Source organism: Lycorma delicatula, chromosome 12, assembly GCF_047948215.1.
Source record: "Lycorma delicatula isolate Av1 chromosome 12, ASM4794821v1, whole genome shotgun sequence".
Taxonomy (NCBI): domain Eukaryota; kingdom Metazoa; phylum Arthropoda; class Insecta; order Hemiptera; family Fulgoridae; genus Lycorma; species Lycorma delicatula.
The window spans coordinates 32,312,255-32,332,604 of record NC_134466.1 but is presented as its reverse complement, the minus strand read 5'-3'; the positions used below and the strand labels follow the sequence as shown (position 1 = coordinate 32,332,604).

The following is a 20,350-nucleotide window of genomic DNA, read 5'->3' as shown; positions in this document are numbered from 1 at the left end:
GAAAAGTACACAAAATCTTATTTCATTAATAACTTCTGATATTTATTCTTTTTTTTTTTTTGTATGTTGTTATTATTGAAAATTATTATTTATTGTAATTTTTTTTACAATCACAGGTTAATAATTATTAATAAATCAATACATTTAAATTAAAAAATAAAGTTAAAAAACACAAAAAAAGAGATGAATTCGGATTCGAACCGATGTGCCTTCCCCTTGTAAGATCCAAATATATCATTAATTAAAATTTCATTTTGCTATAACTCTGTAACCAACGAAAATAAGTATCACTTATGAGTAAGGTTTGACCTTGCTCTCTATTATTTTAATATATAAAACAAGTTCTAAATAAATTTTAGGTAGTATTTCATAAGAAAGCTACCGATTGTAATGGGTACCATGATTCGACTTCCGGATAATTTCGACATGTCTTTGCGTTCCACATCCACCAGACCCCAAAACCACCAACAGTTCAAAAGTTTGTGTATATATATATATATATATATATATATATATATATATATTTCACTTTCTTATGAACACGATAACTGCCGTAATTTTGCGCCACTTTCAGATTGATACATGGAATATAACGGCCCAAAATCTCAGTCGAGTTCGTTAATGGGAAATATCGGACCATGGTGGTAGTAATGGGCGGGAGCTTTTTCGAAAAAAACAAAATATCGCTATAACTTTCTTATTAAGTAAAATATTGAATTCGTTTAAGGTTCCTACTATTCTTTGGATGCCTAAAACTTATCTAATTAAAGTGTTTTTGATATCACCAACCATTGGCCCAGGGGGTGAAAAAGATGGGGTTTCGAAGATAAAAAAAATCATACCTCCCTTAATAGGCACATTATCGAATCGGTTTAAAGTGATCGTTAGTCCTTTAAAACTTACCTAAAAGTTTTGGGTGCATCAATTTTTGATATGACCAATCCTCACGGCAAGGGATGACCAAAATGCTGCTAAAATTGTAAGAAGATGGGACTTGTCGTATGCTAAACATGTGAAACTTTTTTTCACTTGCAAACATTGTCGTATTGAGTATTTTTGAAGTTTTTCTTGACTTTAAGGTGAAAATCTTTTTTATTTCCAACTTAGAACCGGTGAAATTTACCTCCGCCTTCCGGCGTGCCGAAAGGAATTTTTTAATTATAATTATAATAATGCAAATAAACAACTCTATAATTATACTACAATACAGTGGTTTCCCAACCGATGAGAAGCGATACGTTGCTGCATCATTCAGTCACATGGGGTTTTAAAAAGATTAGAATTTTAGAATTCAAAAATAGATTTTATGCCATTCAGAAAGCCTCTATACAGTGTATTTTATACTTACCATGAAACCGGTAAAATACGGTAAGAAACGATAAGATGTATTTTGAGACAGACTGTACCAGTCAATATATGCAACAACCCTGAGTTTAATCTTTCTTCCTCCCGATAATTTTGAGTGATGGTGAACACCTGCAACAATGCTTAGTTCACTCTTCGTAATAAACCGAGTGTTCATTGTCGCCACGTTGACGGATTTATTCCTCAGCTTAGGGAACTTTCAAGACTGAGGGAAAGTTTTAAAAATCAGGTAGAATAGGAGAGGAATCGAATAGGAAAGAATGCCCGTAGGAAGCTAAATGTTACAACAGTCCTACATCCAAAATTTCAACATCCTGCGGCTAATAGTTTTTGAGTTACGCGAGTACATATGTACGTACATAAGTACATACAAATGTCACGCCGAAACTAGTAAAAAAGGATTCAGAGATGGTCAAAATGAATATTTCCATTGAAATCTGAAAATCAAAATTTTTCTCCATCACAATACGTCCTTTACTTCGTACAAGGAAGTAATAAAAAAATATTTTTTTCGGAGTAGATAGATTGGCATTCCACGCACTTATCTATGTCTTTCTTTGACGGCACTCGAAATGGTGCTTGTGTTTAGAAGAAAGGGCACGCTTGCGTGATCTATGTGCACTGGATGTCTGATGCTTAAAATTAGATACTACATATTATTATTACTGGCATCATAATTATTATTAATCAAAAACAAATGAGTGTGTCGCGATATCACGGGCGTTTAGTGAAGTGTGTCGTCGGTCAAAAAAGGTTGGGAACCACTACTCTAATAAAACACGTAAATATTTCTGTAAACCTACTAAAGAAACGCTAGTTAGATCTGCTTTACAATTAAGCTGTGGAAAACAGTCGCTGTGAACAAATGTTACGATATGATGTCAAAGTTACAGAATCATGTCTGTTACAGTCAGCAACCTTTATTATATTAACGATAACTGATATATTGTATAGCTAATGAAAATAAATCATCTTTACTTACATTTATTTTAAGCTTTATTTTAGTTTGTAATATATATTAACATATTTTTTACTTCCTTGTACAAATTAAAGGAAGTATTGTGATCGCGAAAAATTTCGATATTCAGATTTCAACGGAAATATCCATTTTGATCATCCCTGAATCCATTTTGAATAGTTTCGGCGTGACGTCTGTACATACTTATGTACGTACATATTTATCTCGCATAACTCAAAAACGACTTCTTCCCTTTTTACTGCAATCGACTAAATCGAGAGTGTCCAAAATCCAAAAAAGAATTTGGATTTTATTTTTTCTTAACTGCAGTAATAAGCTTCATTGAAAAGTTTTCAACGATATATCATAAGTGGTACTTATTTTCATTGGTTCCAGAATTGTAGCCAAACAAAATTTTAATTAATGGCATATTTAAGAAGGCACATCGGTTCGAATCAGACCATCTCCTTTTTTTTAACTTTTTTTTTTAATTTAAATATATTGATTTATTAATAATTATTAATCTCTGATTGTAAAAAAATGTACAATAAATAATAATTAAATAAGAACAATAAAAAAAAATTATGAAAAGATATCAGAAGTTATTAATGAAATAAAATGTTATGTACATTTTTATTTTAAAAAAATGTGTGTATGTAATTTAATAGGCGTACAAGGAAGTCATGTATTGTCCACATCAGTTTTCTCGATTTCCTTTAGCCTGCAAAACGTAACACATTACCAAACTCTAGAGTAAATATTAAAAAAGTTATTACTATGAATAACAGCAATCCAAAATATTTCTAACAAGGTGTTGTTCAGAATTAAGTTATTTAATTTAAATACATATTATTAAAAATCGTAAAAAAAAAAAATAGAATTCGGGAAAATTAAAATCGTGGAAAATTTTAAATATTTAGGGGAGTAATCTAATAAAATGGACTAAATAAGATTAGTTTAGAAAACTGGGAAAATAAAACGGAAATGACTTTCCCACTAACCAAAAATCTTTAAAAAATAAATTTCTTACAATGCGAAATTCAGACAACCGGTTAAAAACATGAAAGTGATAGCACGGCAAAAAGAGTTAATAATAAATAATCAAGAATGATTAGAGAATATTTTTAAAAAAATTAAAAATATTAGACTCAAAATGTAAATATAAAATTGTTTTAAGATCAAAAAAAGAAATTTATAGAAAATTTGCAAACATAATCAAAAAAATTGAGATTAATGTTTTACTGTCATTTAAAGAAAATGAATGAACAAAGATTTGATGAGAAATATTTTCAACTTCTTTGATAAGCTCAAAAATAAATTAAAAAAACAATTGGCTTCTTAATATAAGAAAGTATCTCCAAGAGATCAGAGTAAGTAAGAGAAGAAAAAAACATGAGTTTAAAAGATTTAAAAAGGCTCGTCTTCCGTCTCGAACCACTTCGATAAAAATAAGAATAATATTGCGTTTTGCGAAGAAATAAAATTTAAATACGGTTATAGACTTGTATCTGCATCCTCTTCCCGTTTTAAGCGATGCTGGATTGTAATATATTTTGAATCCACATCACATGTATAAATAACATAAGTTTGGATCCCGTTACAGAATTTTTAAATATAGCAAAACAAATGAGTACTGAAAATGTATTCAATTCAATTGGATTAAAATATAAAAATAACCTTCAGAATGGATTTCAACCAAATAAAATATAGAAAAAGCATCAATAAGTGTTGTGTAATAATTAAACAAAATAAACGAGAAGAGATAAGAAAGTGGTGGAAAGTCATGGAACAGTGAAATGGTGGGGGGTAGTAGTCGTCAAAAGTGAAGTGACCAGATTCGGTCTTGTAAAAAGGAGGTCTAGGACGATAAGGCAGTTGACTACAGCTGTATACATCTCGCTATCATCGCATGTAAAACGCACAAGCGCGCGCACACACACTCGCTGGGCTTAGTCTTATTAAAAATAAAATATAAACTTGATATAATGTATACTTCTGTAACTTGCTTAGCATTAAATAGAATTGTACACTTGACCTTCAAACAACGCCCATATACATTTAATTTATACAGATACCTATTCTAATGCACGTATCTATACTTGGTGCGTTATATCTTCGCCGATAAACTTGAAACTTAATTACTCGTTTTATAATAACTGTAAATCAAGGGTAGTTTTAGTTACTGCCCCTATGACTGTTCTGTTAACTTAAGTAATCTTTACTTAAATTAAAACCTTGCACCATTTAAAACACTTTTTAAACTAATCTGAATTTACATCCTTTTAATAATTAGGGTTTAAGGACTTCTAATATATTTTTTATTGATATTTGTATTTGTATTTGATTTTTAGTTTTTATTTTTTTAAATTTTAGTATTCATATTTTTGAAATATTTAATAATTTTGTTTAGTAATACTGAAAATTTTGTTTCATACCATTTTATTCATAATGAAATTATCCACAAATTTTGTTTAAAATATGTATGTATTAATTACAAGTTTAATAAAATTACTTTACGCAAAACATAAAATAGTATGTTTTTCGACTACAATATTTTGTCTTTTTCCCTAGATTTCTGGAACACTACGAAAATTAAATTCTGGAATCTATTTTTTCAATGTTTCAGCTTAGATTTATATAACATTAAATTTACTTCTTTATTTAAGTCCCAAAAATTACATTCTATCTCAATTTTACCGAAAGAGCAGAAATCTGGGCGAAATCTTTCGTCAGCCGACACTTGCTGATGAAGCTTTTTCGAACCTACGTTTATATGAAATTTCTTTTTTTTAAGAAAATAGCTATTTCAGTCAAGAATTGAAAAATTATCATTAATATTAAGAGATAAGATAATATATATATTTTTTTTAACTGCTTCAAGTACTGAAAAAAGTAAAGCATTTTTTTTTTAAATCTTTGTAACTCCTGTTATGTACAATTACTCATTAAGACAGTGATACCGGTTATTACTATTTTCTTGAGAATTACGTACTGTTCATACCGCTTGCTTTGTTAAGAAATCCTTAATTATATTTTTATATAAAATTAATTTTTCCACGACTTGTAATTATGGTTGTTTTTAAATTTCCTTACACTTTCCCAATTTCCTTACCAACAAAACGAACATATATTTATTTTCTTTTTTAGAAATAATATTTCTGTCTGTAATAATATTAAACTGAGAAAGTCGAAATTTCTTTCCAAATATTTAAGAATTAAAAAATACCTGGCTTAAACGATGTAAAACATCCAATAAAAAATTGTATTTATTGAATTTTATGTTTTAAAAAATCTTGCGAAGTTCTGCGCAAGAATACCGACTTTTTTAATTTAATCTGATTTTAATATTTTTTTTATTTAGTTTAATATTGCTAGCAATAGATACCGCAGATAAATAAACGTCTACATTCCAACTTGCAGCATCACCACGCTTCTGACATGCTTTGCTTAATCTTTTCGACCTTAAATCGAACATAACTCAAGAACTACTCAACCAATCTTTAACAAATTTTCACATCTTCACATCTTACACGTCACACCATTATCACATCTTCAGATAAACTACTTCAGCATATCAAATTTTAGTGTAATTGATCAAGTAATTTGGAGATTTTCGAGGCATAAAATTTTACAGGCGCATATATATATATATATTTTATTATATAAGGAGGAAGAGGTTTTGTTTGTTCGAGATAAACAAAAACCTACTCAATCAATCGAAATCAAATTTTTACCCATTTCTTGGCATAACTGAAAAGGTTTTTAGATATATTTCATCTCGAAAGATTTCTAATATATATATATATAAAATGTGGAGATTTGCCGATTGAAGAACAAACTTTACTTAGTTGAATTAATGAACTGTGAATCATTGTGTGAGCTGGGTTTGAACTGAATAATTCGAATCAATTGAATGAATAATGCACCAAAAATAACTAAATTTATGTTAAATAAAATATTATTAAATAAATTTAAAAAAATTCTTTTAATAATAATGGGCTTCCTGTGTGAGGTTAGAATGTTGAAGTATGCGAGCACCTCGTAGGAGGCTAGACAATCATCACCATTAACAAATTGGGTATCCTTGGAGCGCTGTTTTTAGAGATGAAATAGTGTGCGCTCTTATAATATCTCTGCAAACAATCCTACCATTTTCAAAATTCAAACGGGGCATTTGTTAGTAGGTTGAAGACTAACTTTTACATGTATCAGGTACACCCTCGATCTAACAAATCACGGTTATTCGGAAATGTTATCTAAAAATGAAAAATTATTTATTAAAACGTGTAAATAATAAATAATCCGTTACGGTGCAGCACTTCTCATTCGGGGCGCTAGGTGGCAGCCGCTAAATTCTCATACGGCTTTCTTACAGCTTCCAAGATATTATTCAGGAGAAATATTTTCAATAGAGGTCTTACTGAAATAGAAAATAATATATCGTGAGCGATTCATAATCAACGCCAAGCAAAAACTACTGAAGATAAATTGATGAAAATTTGTATACATGTTCTTACGGTGTAACTGAACAATAAGAAGCATTTTTTGAAATTCCGAGTTTAAAAGGGTAAAATGATGTAACAATGAAATTTATTCTTTTTTTAATTTCTCAGAAACAAATGAAGAAATCAACCTGATTTTTTTGTGAGTGTAATCTTCATGTAAATAAACAAATTTCTAGATTTTTGAAAGCGGATGAAGAAAAGTAAAATAAATTGTGAAAAATTATTTTAAATTTTCCCAATCCCGAATATACTAAACGAGATATTCAGTAGAATTGGGCTTGCAAATTCTCTTCAGATAAATATTTACACCATGCGACCAAAAGTAATACCGTACATTTCTTCGAAAAGTCGCTAAAAAAAGTCAGAAATAGAATTTTTTTTTAAATTCTTTAACTCAGACTACATTTAAAGAAAATTTACCTTGTAATTTACATTCACAGCTATAAGAATATTTATTTTAATTTGTAGTAAAAATTTGAGAAAAATTAAAATTTTCCTGCACCATTAACGGGAAGTAAGATGAAAAAGTTGTCTTTATTATATAACTGTCCAAAAAGGGGTGTAATGTATTTAGGGTGAATGTATGTGTGTATGTTTGTTCCACCGTAGTATCTCAACGGTTGAACCGATTTAGATGTATGATCCCGCGTTGGAATCCTTACATTACCGGGAGTGTCATAGGCTGTATAAATAAGTATATTTATAAATTTGAGAACAAAATTGTCACCCGCACCCTCTTTAATTATCCTATATTAATGAGCAATGACTGTCACAATGTTATTTTTTGCAATCGTGTTTTTTTAATTTTTAATATTTATATATTGTTTTTAACTGTAGAACGTAATACGTCCGTTTATATATGGATATTTATTTTTTATGTTTACATATGTTAAAAACACTTTTTCTTGTATTTTGTGAAAGTGAAAATTTGTAATGAATTATAATTTTACCAGAACATTTTCTGACGTAAGGTACAGTTTTAAACGAATATAAAACGAAATACTCGTAATGGATCTATAATGATGTCAAACAGTCATCGATGGGTGCACCAGCACGTTGTAGTACACGAAAATACTTGTGTCGGGAATGACGACTGTCGTTGACTTTTTTCCATTGTCGTAGTAGCACGTGTATTCATACGTGCGGAGCCACACACTTGCGAAGTTGTCGACCTCTTGCCAATAAATCTGTAGTCAGATTTCATATATTTTCTTGCAATATTTTCTCTTAATGGTTGATTTTACACGTATATTTTCCATTATTCAACATTTATTACTGATCTCTAAGTATATAATTATAAATACTGTACTATAATAAAAAATAAATAATTATTAAGATACTGAAGTATGCATTACGAGAAAGGTAGAGCTTGTCTTTGATTTCACATCGTAAAAACTACGAAATAGAAAAATTTAGTGATTTAGTTTTATACTTTTCTAAAATTGTTTTTTTCTATCATAGTCATGAGTAAAAAATTTATTAAACGAAAAGCTTTAGCGATGAAAAAAATTATAAATAAAATAAACTCATTCTGGCAGTTTTAATTTTAACTACTACAAGAAAAATTAACAGATTGCATATAAAAAATCCGTTACATAAATAGCAACAGCTTGCTGAACTTTCTTGCCAAACGGTTTTATTTTTTTTTTTACCTAGAAATTATTCAACTCTTATTTCATACATTTTGACCTAACGAATTTACATTATAGACTTATATTCACTCAACCTCATGAAATCTATTGAAGTCCTTAGGTTGATATCGAAAAGTTGTACACGAATAAAATCCTTAAATACCCACTAATATTTTGAACATTAAATATCTTTTCTAATCACAAACTATTCATTGCATTCTAACAGACATAAAAACAAACAGCATGCGTTTAAATATTACTTTCCTAATTTGTATTTTGCAATTTGTTCAACTAGTGAACAATAAGCATTATAAACAATAAGCACAATACCCCCTATAACCTCAACCCCCCTCCCCCCCGGCCCAATGAAATGAGGATGATATGTATGACATGTAAATAATGACGGTAGTTTTGTACAGACTCAGTTTGACCATTCCAGAGACGTGTTATTAATTGAACCTCAACCACTAAAGTACATTGGTATCCACTGTCTTGTATTCAAATCCATATAAAAGCTACTAACCTTTACTAGAATTTGAACCTCAGAACCGCCAACTTCGAAAATCAGCTGTTAAATAACTGATTTGTAAGAACGAGTTATCTCTAAACAAACCCGGTGGGCGTTTAATTAATCATAAAATTTACTGCAGTAAACAGATTTTTCTTAATTTAAAATTTATCAAAATGAGACAGCGTGTGTTAATGGAACACACATTAAAAAAAAAAATCCAACAACAAACCGGACGGTACGCGAACACGGCGATATTTCCATTGTCTGCATTAGCTTACTTCTGTCAATCAGCAAAAGAAATTATTTGATATTTAAATTTAATGTACATGATAAGTTAAATTGCTAGTCCTCATATTTTAAAAAGATTACGTGTGATTTCTTCTAATTTCGAATATTCATTGTATTGAGATATATAAACTCCAAAATTTAATGGCAACAAAACATTATAAAACATATAAGCACAAATATTTAGTTCTTCATACGACGTAAGAACAACTAAAAGCAACAAATCCGAAGGATGTTGAAAATAGTGAAACCCTCATTTTTCTTTACTGCAGTAATAAGCTCTGATTGAGAGCTTTTCAACGATATATCATAACTGGTACTTATTTTCATTGGTTCCAGAGTTGTAGCCAAATAGAACTTTAATTAATGAAATATTTGGATCTTACAAAGGGAAGGCACATCGGTTCGAATCCGACTTCATATACATATATTCTTTTTACCTTTTTTTTTTTTAAATTTAAATACATTGATTTATTAATAATTATTAACCTCTGATTATAAAAAAAGTTTTTTTCAATAATAACAATAAAATTTAAAAAAATCTGAAAAACTCGGAAGTTATTATTAGTGAAATAAAATTTTATGAACTTTTAATTTTAATTCATAATTTTTTTACAGATGTTAAAAATTATTAATAAATTAATATATTTAAATTAAATAAAGAAAAGTTAAAAATATATATATATGTGTATATACGAAGTCGGATTCAAACCAATGTGTGCATGGTTACGGATCCGACACGTGCTCACTTACACCACATAACTACTAGACCGACATAAAACGAAATTAATATATAAACTGATATAAAATGCTGATAGGGACACCACAAAAAATTGATACAATGTGGTGTCCACCACAATGCGATTGTGTAATTGTCAACTTTATTAAAGAATTGGAGGATCGTATCTCACTTTCAAATGAAATAAGTTTAAATGAAGTGCAGGAAAAAATGTGTATATGTAATTTAATAGGCGTACAAGGAAGTCATGGGGTGTCCACATAATCTCAAATCTTTTCGTGAAATACATAGAATGTCAGGATGACGTCACACTACACATCATTTTCCTTTTATACAAGAAGAAAAGATAGACGAAAAAAATAAAAATATCTGCATATCGTTTATGCATACAATTAATTTTCTCATTTAAAAATTTAATAACTTGTGTTGTACGGGGAAAAACTACTAAAAGATAAGATAATAAATTACCTCCAAAAATAATCATTAAAATCAGTCCGTTTGACCAGGCTTATAACAAATAAACAAAAATCATTCGGATAAACCCAAAAAGAAACCAGATCTAGTGAGTAATAATAATAAAAACAGTGCAGAGAAATAATACAAAGATATGCAGAAAAATATATTACTTATAAAAAAAAGTTTACAATTTGTTTATGTAAATAATGTAATTTATCGCATTAAAAAATTCCAATAATTTTAGTAAAAAATACCTATATTTTAAGACTATCAAAGAGATTTCCTCAAAAATTAAATAAAAAGAAAATCATGAATTTGTTGAAGAGTAATGTTTGAACAAATGTAAATTAAACCACATTAATTAATTAAAATATCAACTAAAAAATCAATTAAGAATTAGTAAAGTTGTCAGTAATTGTTTTTAATGTAATTTTGTTTTTTATTTTTAATTCGTAGCTAACTAAAAAACTCAAAATTAACGAAAAATTTTATGAATTGTCTTTTTTTTAAGACAGATTAATTCATTCTCTCTCTCTCTCTCTCTCTAAACACAGAAGATATCTCTCCACGGAGTCTTTCTCTACATACATATACAACATAATCAAAACGTTTTTACTACGCTTAGAGTAGAGTAGAGCAAACAATGAAAAATTTATTTTATTAATAATTATTTAAATGTTGAAAAATAATAAAAATTTTTAATTTTTTAGATTACTTGTTTTTTTTTCTTTAGGTACTACTAAAACATAAATTATAAAAATTACAATTTTTCAGCTATTTATGCAAAACAAAAGATTAAATTCTTACTTACCTGATTAAAAAAAAATATTTCCTTCTTGAAAATTTAATATTAAAAACAATTATATATATTTTTAATGGTTATGTTGAAATGTAAGTAACAAAAATCTATATAACTTTTTTTTAGTAGCGGAGGAATTAACCGATTTACCTTCTAGTAAAATTTTAATATCTATTCCCACCACAATAATAAATAATTAACAATAAGATTATTCTTATAATATAATATAAAAAAATAAATCTAAGTTGATAATAAAAGCGATATAAATTTGAATTAAACAGATTTTTTAAGTATAAATTTTTTACTAAGAATCTATTCACCTTTCAGGAGAATTTAAGTACAGAACATACTCGTTTGAATCTAATAAGTATAAATTATAATGCTTTAAATAATGTTTATTTTCAATTTATTCTGTTTATTGACCTTTCCAAAGTATCTGACAATTTAACCATGATTTGTTGTTGAAGATTCTTTGACCTTTGGCTGTGAGAGTAAGTTCCTGTAGATATTTTTTTTTTTTAATTATTTCAGTGGTAGAATTTGTTCTGTTTAAGTGGATAATGATATCAGTTCTATGCTTGTATTAAAGTATTAATGTGGAATTCCTGAAAACTGTTTTGGATCCCATACTATTCCTGTTTTAATCCTTAGTTAATAATCTGTATAATGAAAAACTGTGTTGGGCAAGCTTAATAATATTTTTTTTTATATATTGTTGATTATAAGGTCCCCTTACTGATTTCTATGACTGTAGTAAGAATTAAGAAATTATAAGTATAATGTCTATGAGAAATTGAATTTTAACATTTCTACAACAAAGAATGCATTGTTACAAAGATGTTTCACATTCTTGGGTTTTTTGTTTAATAAATTACCTGCAGAGATAAAAAATTCAAATAATGTGTGTGGATTCGGGAGTAGTGTTATGTTGGCTGTTATCAATTGATAGTTTTGACCAGCTCTATAAATTTGCTAGGTGATACTTTCTTTGGATTAATACTTGCAAGATATTATTAATTTATTTTTTTCTCACAAGGATAGATCATTTATTTCTGTGAAGTAATTTAATTGATGCATACATCTTCTCATTTTTTCAGATTAACATATTTTTTTGTGGTAAACCCTAAAATCTGTCTTGTCCTTTGGATTACCTAATTAAGTTTATTTTTGGACTTGTATGTGTGTAAAACTTGCAATCTAATTACTGTATATTGCATACGTTGTTTATTTTAGGAAATTAAATTAATTGTTGTCATAATTAATTGATTTTATTATTTGTAAATTTAAATATCGGTGCCTTGGCTTGTTTTTGTGCTAAAAATAAATAAGTTGTAACCGTACTTATAATGGGAATACAACAACTGAATTATTTTTAGGTAATGAAAACAACGTGGTTATCAAAATCATTAAATAACCTTCTTGTTCAATTTTACAAATATTTAAAAAAATAAATTTTTTCATATTTTAAACATAAATTTTAATGACTTAAAGCTAAATCATTGTTGAGGTATAAAGCAAAAAAGAGAAGTACATGAACGCATATATTGAAGAATTTTATATTTGTATTTCAGTATTTTTTCTTTTAATTTAGGATACCTCATAATGTATTCTAGCAGTTGTAAAGTAAAATGAGTTATTACAGTGGAATGGTGCCTCAACTGTTATCACGTGCGCACCCACGTGTGTTTAATAAAAGCTAACATTTGTGTAGACCTATATTAAAGACCGTACAAAAATTTAACTCAAATGATTACAAAAAATAATGTAACAGGAATAAATGATAATTGCAACTAGTTGGTTTTTTCATAGCCATATTTCATTTTTATTTATTTATTTTTATTATTAATGTGCCATTTCACACAATAAGAAAAAAAGTTTTATAATAATGAACAAAAGCATTCTGCAATAAAATCAAATACAAATTCACAAATACATTTTTTTAAGTTTCTTTTTCACTTTTCTATTCCGTACAGTTACAAATCATATAATTTCTTTTCTTACTGGTAGAGTTGTATAACCATTTAAAATTGTAAACCAAAATACTGTATATAAAAAAAAATAGGAAAAGAAAATTTTTATGATGCCAGAATTGCACTTAAACGTTATTTAATTAATGACAACTTAAAATCTCAACCTTAAAATTTATGTAAATCACATTTTTGCACGGTACAGTTAAAAAAACAATCAAAAAACGGAAGTTAATTTACTTCAGAAGATAATATTAACAAAAAGGTTTATTCTAAACAATACATGAAAAATATATGTTTCGCATAATAACGATGTAAATAAATATTTAAAAAAAGTCAAACATAATAATAATAATAGTATTTTAAAAATAATGAATATTTTTAAAATGAAACTTTCTTTTCTAATTAATATAAAAACCTAACATTAATAAAGTGTGTTATTTCAAATATTTATTGCAATAAATTATTTCAATAGAAAAGAAAAATTTTTTAAAATTGATGATACAAAACATATAAGCAGTAATAAAAAAATAAAGATAATAACGTTTAATTCCTAATAAAGAAAAAAAAGCATAATTAAAACAATAGATATACCCCCACCACTAAACGATGAAACATACGAACACGTTTAATAAAACGTGACTTCGCTGGTGTTAAAACTTTATTAATTATACAAATTTATACGATTTTTAATATATATTACACTACTGTTATATATTTATAGATTTCATCATGAAACTAATTAAATTTAAACAAATTTATATTAAAAAAAAATTATAAATATTAAATTTATATTCATTAAAAAAAATTATAAATAAATAAAAATTAAACTGACCTTTCATATTTGAGGTTAGTATGTAACGAAGTAGAATCTTCCCAGTAAGTAGTAGCCGGTGAATCCATGATTCAAACGGACACATGTGTTCATAAAAACAATAAATAAATTTTAAAAAATCACAAAAAAAAACACTTAGTTTATATTAAAATATAATTGTTATAATATGATAATTAAAATCATTCCAAATAACATTTCACATAAATATTTTTAACAAAACATAGTAACCCAAAACATCACCATTCAAACGGATACACCACTGACAGACCGAATGCAATTTAAGATGCAACGTTTCTTAAACGTCTCGATAGAGAGCGTTGTAGTGTGCATACGAACAACAGAGAAATACACAGGATCAGTAATGCCACTACAACAAAACTGTGGCACGTTCTACGATAATATCGTACGGTACATAAAAATAAACTACATAGTATTTCACGCGTATTGAAACGTGCTCCCTATTAAAAAATATTATAAACTAACTACGTACAGGTGATTTGGTAAAACATATACATATAAGAACTTTATGAAACGGCTTTTTGTCGATTGTTGTTGTCTGTTGTCTTGGCGCTAATTATTATTATTATAAAATACTAGCTGCTCGGTCCGGCTTCACAGCGAGGCATCGCTTCGCTCTGCTCTTTGGGGCGTAAAAAGAGATTAGCTTTTGAAAACTGATTTATTTATCATAATCGCGTAAAAATCCATAACTTTAACTTAAGTTATAAAATTCACTAAAATTTTACAAAATAATTGTAACTGTTTTCCGCACAACCCATGAAGTACAGCCACATTAGCGTGGTTTTTTTTAATAGTCTTCAAAATTTGTTCAAGACACGATTCATTTTTGTGTGCCTCACATTAACTGCGTATTACGAATAGTAATTAAAAGATTTTTACTATTCGTTTTTCCGGTACTTCAATTATTCATTTCAATTTTTTATTTCTATTTCATAATTTTAACGTTAGCTCTTTTACTGCTTTCAAATAAAACGTTTGATTTATTTAAATTGGTCATACCGTTCCGGAGATATAAGTAAATTTCGAAAAAATAACTGATAACCGGATAGCCGAATGATCCAGCGTACATTTTTTTTATATAAACGTTAGCACTCAACATGGTAAAAAATAAGCCGTTTGAATTTTTAGAATTGGTCATACCGTCTCGTAGATATTATTGAATTTCGGAATTAAATAATGTCCGGATAATCGATAGTATAAAAGAAACATAAAAACCACCTTTGCAATAAATAGAAACTTTTTTCTGAATTACATTTTTTTCGTATACCTATTGGGTCCTTAATCTTTTATTTAAAAAAAAATCAACTCCTTTTTATATAAATAGAGTGATCATTATTTAAAAAAAAAGATTATTTAGGAGCAAGTATGATTTTATCTACATAGAACTGTATGGACAATTCTATCTTCAACTCTACGCAAAAAATGAAATCAAAACAAACTCTGTCAAGCTTAAATTTTCGTTCGCTCATTTTCCTAATACGTGAAGTTTCTTTTATATTTCAATATAAGACATTATTTTTTACATGCAGCTGTATGCCTGAGCATATTTATCAACGAAAGAGATGTGATGAACAAAAGTATCACAATTTATTTTTATATAGCATTCTTAATAGTGTTTCGTATCTTACTGAATTCATACTGTAGAATTCGATGTAGGATAAAAACTATATATCTCGCATCAAAATGGGATCCCTATAGAAAAAAAGGAGTCGACCAAGTAACCAACGTCGTTAATTGATTTATTTTCAATTGAAAACACACGGAACTTTGACCATACTTGACCGGTCTTATTATTTAACAAGTATACATCTGACCACCACGAGGTTTGTATTAACGAATCGGGATTTTCCGGAATTATCCAAATATAATTTTATTTCAAATCTGATCGAACACTAGTATTTGTGTGTTTTTTATGTTGACCTCAATTTAGTATATACCTATGATACAATTTAACCAACAATAAAATTGCTATGGCAATTATTATATTTTTTTATCCGATATTGGTGCCGAGTGATGATTAGAAGATAATACATTTTTAAGATAGTTATTCATCCTAAAAATTCTATTACCATAAATTATTATTATTCTCTTATTATTTAATTCAACATAAAATGAAGAATACGGGCTCATTGTTATACTTCAAATGGTGGTTCATTGAAAATTATTTTTTAAGAATCCGTTTGAAAATTAAATCTGAAATTAAAATTAAATTTTGTCAGGATTTAGAAAACGAAAATATAAAAATCCCCTTAAACTGTTAAAATGAAGAAAGTCACTGAATGTTAAATTTTAAAATTTGAATGATTTGTCAAAAATTCAATATAAAACTACCAGGTTGTTTTATACTCTTTGACCTTGATTGAAAAAAGCAAAATTTATTTTTTAATAGTTAGATGCCGGTTAACGCTACGATTTATCCCTTATTAAACATTCTGTTAGCTTTTTATAGTATTATTATAAGTATCTTATAGTATTAAAAAATTTAGGGTTCAAGTATAGAGATAGAAGAACAATGACTAACATTTACAGGAATCAAAATGCAACAGTAATAATCGAAGAACATAAGAAAGAAAACGTAATAAAAAGGGAGTCCATCAAGGATGTTCCCTAATCCCATTACTCTTTAATCTTTACATAAAACTAGCAGTTAATGATGTTAAAGAACAATTTAAATCCGGAGTAACAGTGCAAGGTGAAAAGATAAAGATGCTACGATTTCCTGATGGCAAAGTAATTCTAACTGAGAGTAAAGAAGATTTAGAAGAAACAATGAATGCCATGGATGAAGTCCTACGCAAGAACTACCGCATGAAAATAAACAAGAACAAAACGAATGAGATGTAGTAAAAATAATGTATATGGACCACTGAATATAAAAATAGGAAGAGAAAAGTTTATAGAAGTAAAAGAATTTTGTTACTTGGGAAGTAGAGTTACTTCCTGATATAAAATGACAAATAGCATAGGAAAAACGAGTTCAGTCAGAAATATAATTTGATTACATCAAAAATTAATTTAAACGTCAGGAAATATTTTTGAAAGCATATGGGCGGAAAAAGTGACAAATGAAGAGGTGTTGCAGGAAATTGATGAAAAAAGAAGCATTTGAAAAAATAAAGTTAAAAGAAGAGAGACTTATAGGCCACATATTAAGGTATCCTGTAATAGCCGCTTTGATATTGGAGAGGCAGGTAGATGGGAAAAAGTGTGCAGACAAGTAACGTTTAGAATATGTAAAACATATTGTTAGGGATGTAAGGATGTAGGGGGTATATCGAAATGAAACGACTGGCTCTAGATAGGGAATTTTGGAGAGCTGCATCAAACCAGTCAAATGACTGAGGATAAAAAAAAGTATTATCAGATATAATAATATGATATACGATAGTAATAATTGTAATTAAAGCAATAATCCTTCAAAGATTTTTTTAAATTCATTTCATGATAATTTACAGTTTTATATTAATGACAATTATGCCTAATTACATTTTAGGTAAAACTTTGATATATCCAGAAACACAACACAAAAATGCCATTAAAAATAAGCCTCATGAAACTTGAAAAATCGAGAATAAGATTCTATTTTATCTATTCCAATTATTTTCAAGTACTTTACGTATAATAAATTTTTATAAGCTTATTAAATCTCTTAACAATACCGTTAGAATTTATTTTTTATTTTTTGTTTCTTGTTTAATCTACGGAACCACTGTTAGGTATTGCTTCAGAAGATGAGATGAACGATTTGTAGCGTGCATGAAAACGCCATGCCCGATCGGGATTTGAATCCGGGATCTCCGGATGAAAGGCCGAGACGCTACCTTACGCTAGAATTTATTTTCGTATAAATTTATTAAATGACCTTTTTTTAGAGATTTAATTCATTTATATACTTGAACAAGTAATCCAATAGTTAATTTTTTCACACTTTTTATCGTATTTTACCTGCAAAACCCTTAACTGTTTTCCACAGAAAACGTTGTTTGGATATTTGTCTTGTATGGATATTTGTCATGGATGATCAATACTTTAGAGGTTATATGTATATATATAAAATATTTTTTTTTACTTCGAAACGCCAAATGTTGAAGCCCAGTTATATCCTGATTTTCCGCTCAATGGATAAGTATAGTGAAAATATCTCATATAAGTAATAAAGTTAAAGGTTATTTTGTAATATGAAATCTTTTTAAAAATTCAACAATTCAGTAAATTCAATTAAATTTAAATTAATTCAATAAAAACTTTAAATTAATTCACTACAATCAAAATATTTAGTCAGGGAATTAAAATGTTCGAAAATTGAAGTTTATTTGTTTTAAAGATCTTTTTATTTTCTATATTCAACAAAAACAGCAAAGGTATTTCATTTTTTGCGAATATTTTTTGTATTGATGTGAAATTTTACTCAAAACAGGTCAATAGATAAAATTCTTTAGTCGAGTGATGATATAATTATTTTTCCTATGACATATTTTATTTTTATTATACTTAATTATAAAATCAATTTAACTATAATTTTATTTGTAATGCAAAAAAAAAATTATGTAAAAGGATAAATGGAATAACTTGATTTTGTAAATTCACCGAAAAAAGTTTAACGGTAGTAAAAAATAAACTCATAAAGTTTCAAAATATAAGTTGTAAAATTTAAGATAGATCCTATCATACAACAACTCGCCAATAAGAAAATAAATTCCTTAAAAAAAAGGAATAAAAAGTTAGTTCTAACAAAACGTTTTCAATTTAAAGATAATTAAGCATTTGCATTCTCATTTAATTAAAATCTTCCCTACCTACAAACCATCACGTCAGTGAGGATCTTACCTCACTGACGTGATTCATCAATGCCTAGCAAAAGCTATTGAAAATAAATTGATGAAAATTTGTACACATCTTCTTACGTGTAAGTGCCCATTTAGAAAGGATTTTTTTTTTTAAATACCGAGTTTAAAGAATTAAAATGGAGTAACATGAAATTTACTATTTTTTTAATTTCTCGGAAACATATAAAGATATCAACATGATTTTTGTTGTGTGTATTTTTCATACAAATATAGAAAAAAAATTCTGGATTTTTCGAAATTCGAGCTTGAAAGGCTAAAAAAGGGAAGAAAGGTTAAAAGAATTTGAACAATGTTGCAAATTTTTCTCACTTCCGACTATACTAAATGAGATATTCACTAGATTGTGGATTTCAAATACTCTTCATATAAATATTTAAAAATCATTTTCAGGTTTTATTGAATTTCGAATTTAAAGGTGGGGAGTGTAAGAAGTGGGGCTCAATTAACACAGCTACTGTTATTATATGTGAGACGAGACTGGCTGCAACTGTTTTCGGTTACTTGACTAATAAACATAAAATAAAAGTAATTAAAAAATTAGAAAAGAAAAATGAGAAACGAAATACGGTCAGCTCTTATTGGTGTTTGTCGGTTCGCTAAGATCCGGGCAAAATATATTTTTACCCTTACTTCGTACGGATAACCAGTTATAACAAATATTTTTAAGATGGAGGCCAACTGTTCTGAAACCCAAATTCTTAGATCATTTAAAGTTTCGGATCCTGAACTGACCAAACTGTTGCTCTGAAGAAATTACAATACATTGATACTTTTTATAAATTGCACAGGCTTTAATTTTTTATTTATCATTATTATTCTCACAAGCATGACTAATGAACACAACGGGATCCAAGGGGTAGAAGCCTCTGGCTAGATGGGAAGGGTAAGCGAAGTCATGACCGGCTAAATATCCCCTGATCGCGACGGAAAACGCATGGTTACGTGTGAGAATAACGCGGGTGGAGCCGCGAGGGGGTGCTCTATTTTTGGGCTTGCAAATATTTTTTTGATATATATATATTTAAAAACCTTTCCAAGGTTTTTTAAATTTCGATTTTTTAAGGTGTACGTCGCGGCGGTTCAACCAACACAGCCACTGCCGCTGTTAATGTCTTGCGACGCGAATGGTTGCACCTGTCTACGGTTACTTGACTAAAACAAAATTTCCACGACGAGAAACTCAAGTAACCATTTAGCACGGGCGAAGCCGAGACGGAGATACTAGTAATTTATATATAAATTTATTTATAAAATAAAATAAAAATTATGAAATACATTTAAAATCATTAAATATATGGGAGAATATTTATAAATAACATAAAGTGATAAAACACATCCAGAAAATGAAAGTAGAAAATTAATTTTTGTTAATTTAGTTAATCGATTCACTTAAATAGAATTAATTGCAAAAGGCTGGCGAAGTATTGTTTG

At 28.0% G+C, this 20,350-nt stretch overlaps 1 protein-coding gene across 1 annotated transcript in view; it reads right to left on the bottom strand.

Moving 5' to 3' along the window:
* The window catches only part of cwo (transcription factor cwo), a 104,582-nt gene extending 90,214 nt beyond the window's left edge, over positions 1-14,368 (bottom strand). The window contains exon 1 of the mRNA XM_075379452.1: positions 14,052-14,368. Coding sequence (XP_075235567.1) covers positions 14,052-14,119 — 68 coding nt within the window. The 5' untranslated portion in view covers positions 14,120-14,368. The remainder of the gene's footprint in view (positions 1-14,051) is intronic.
* Positions 14,369-20,350: the final 5,982 nt, after the last annotated feature.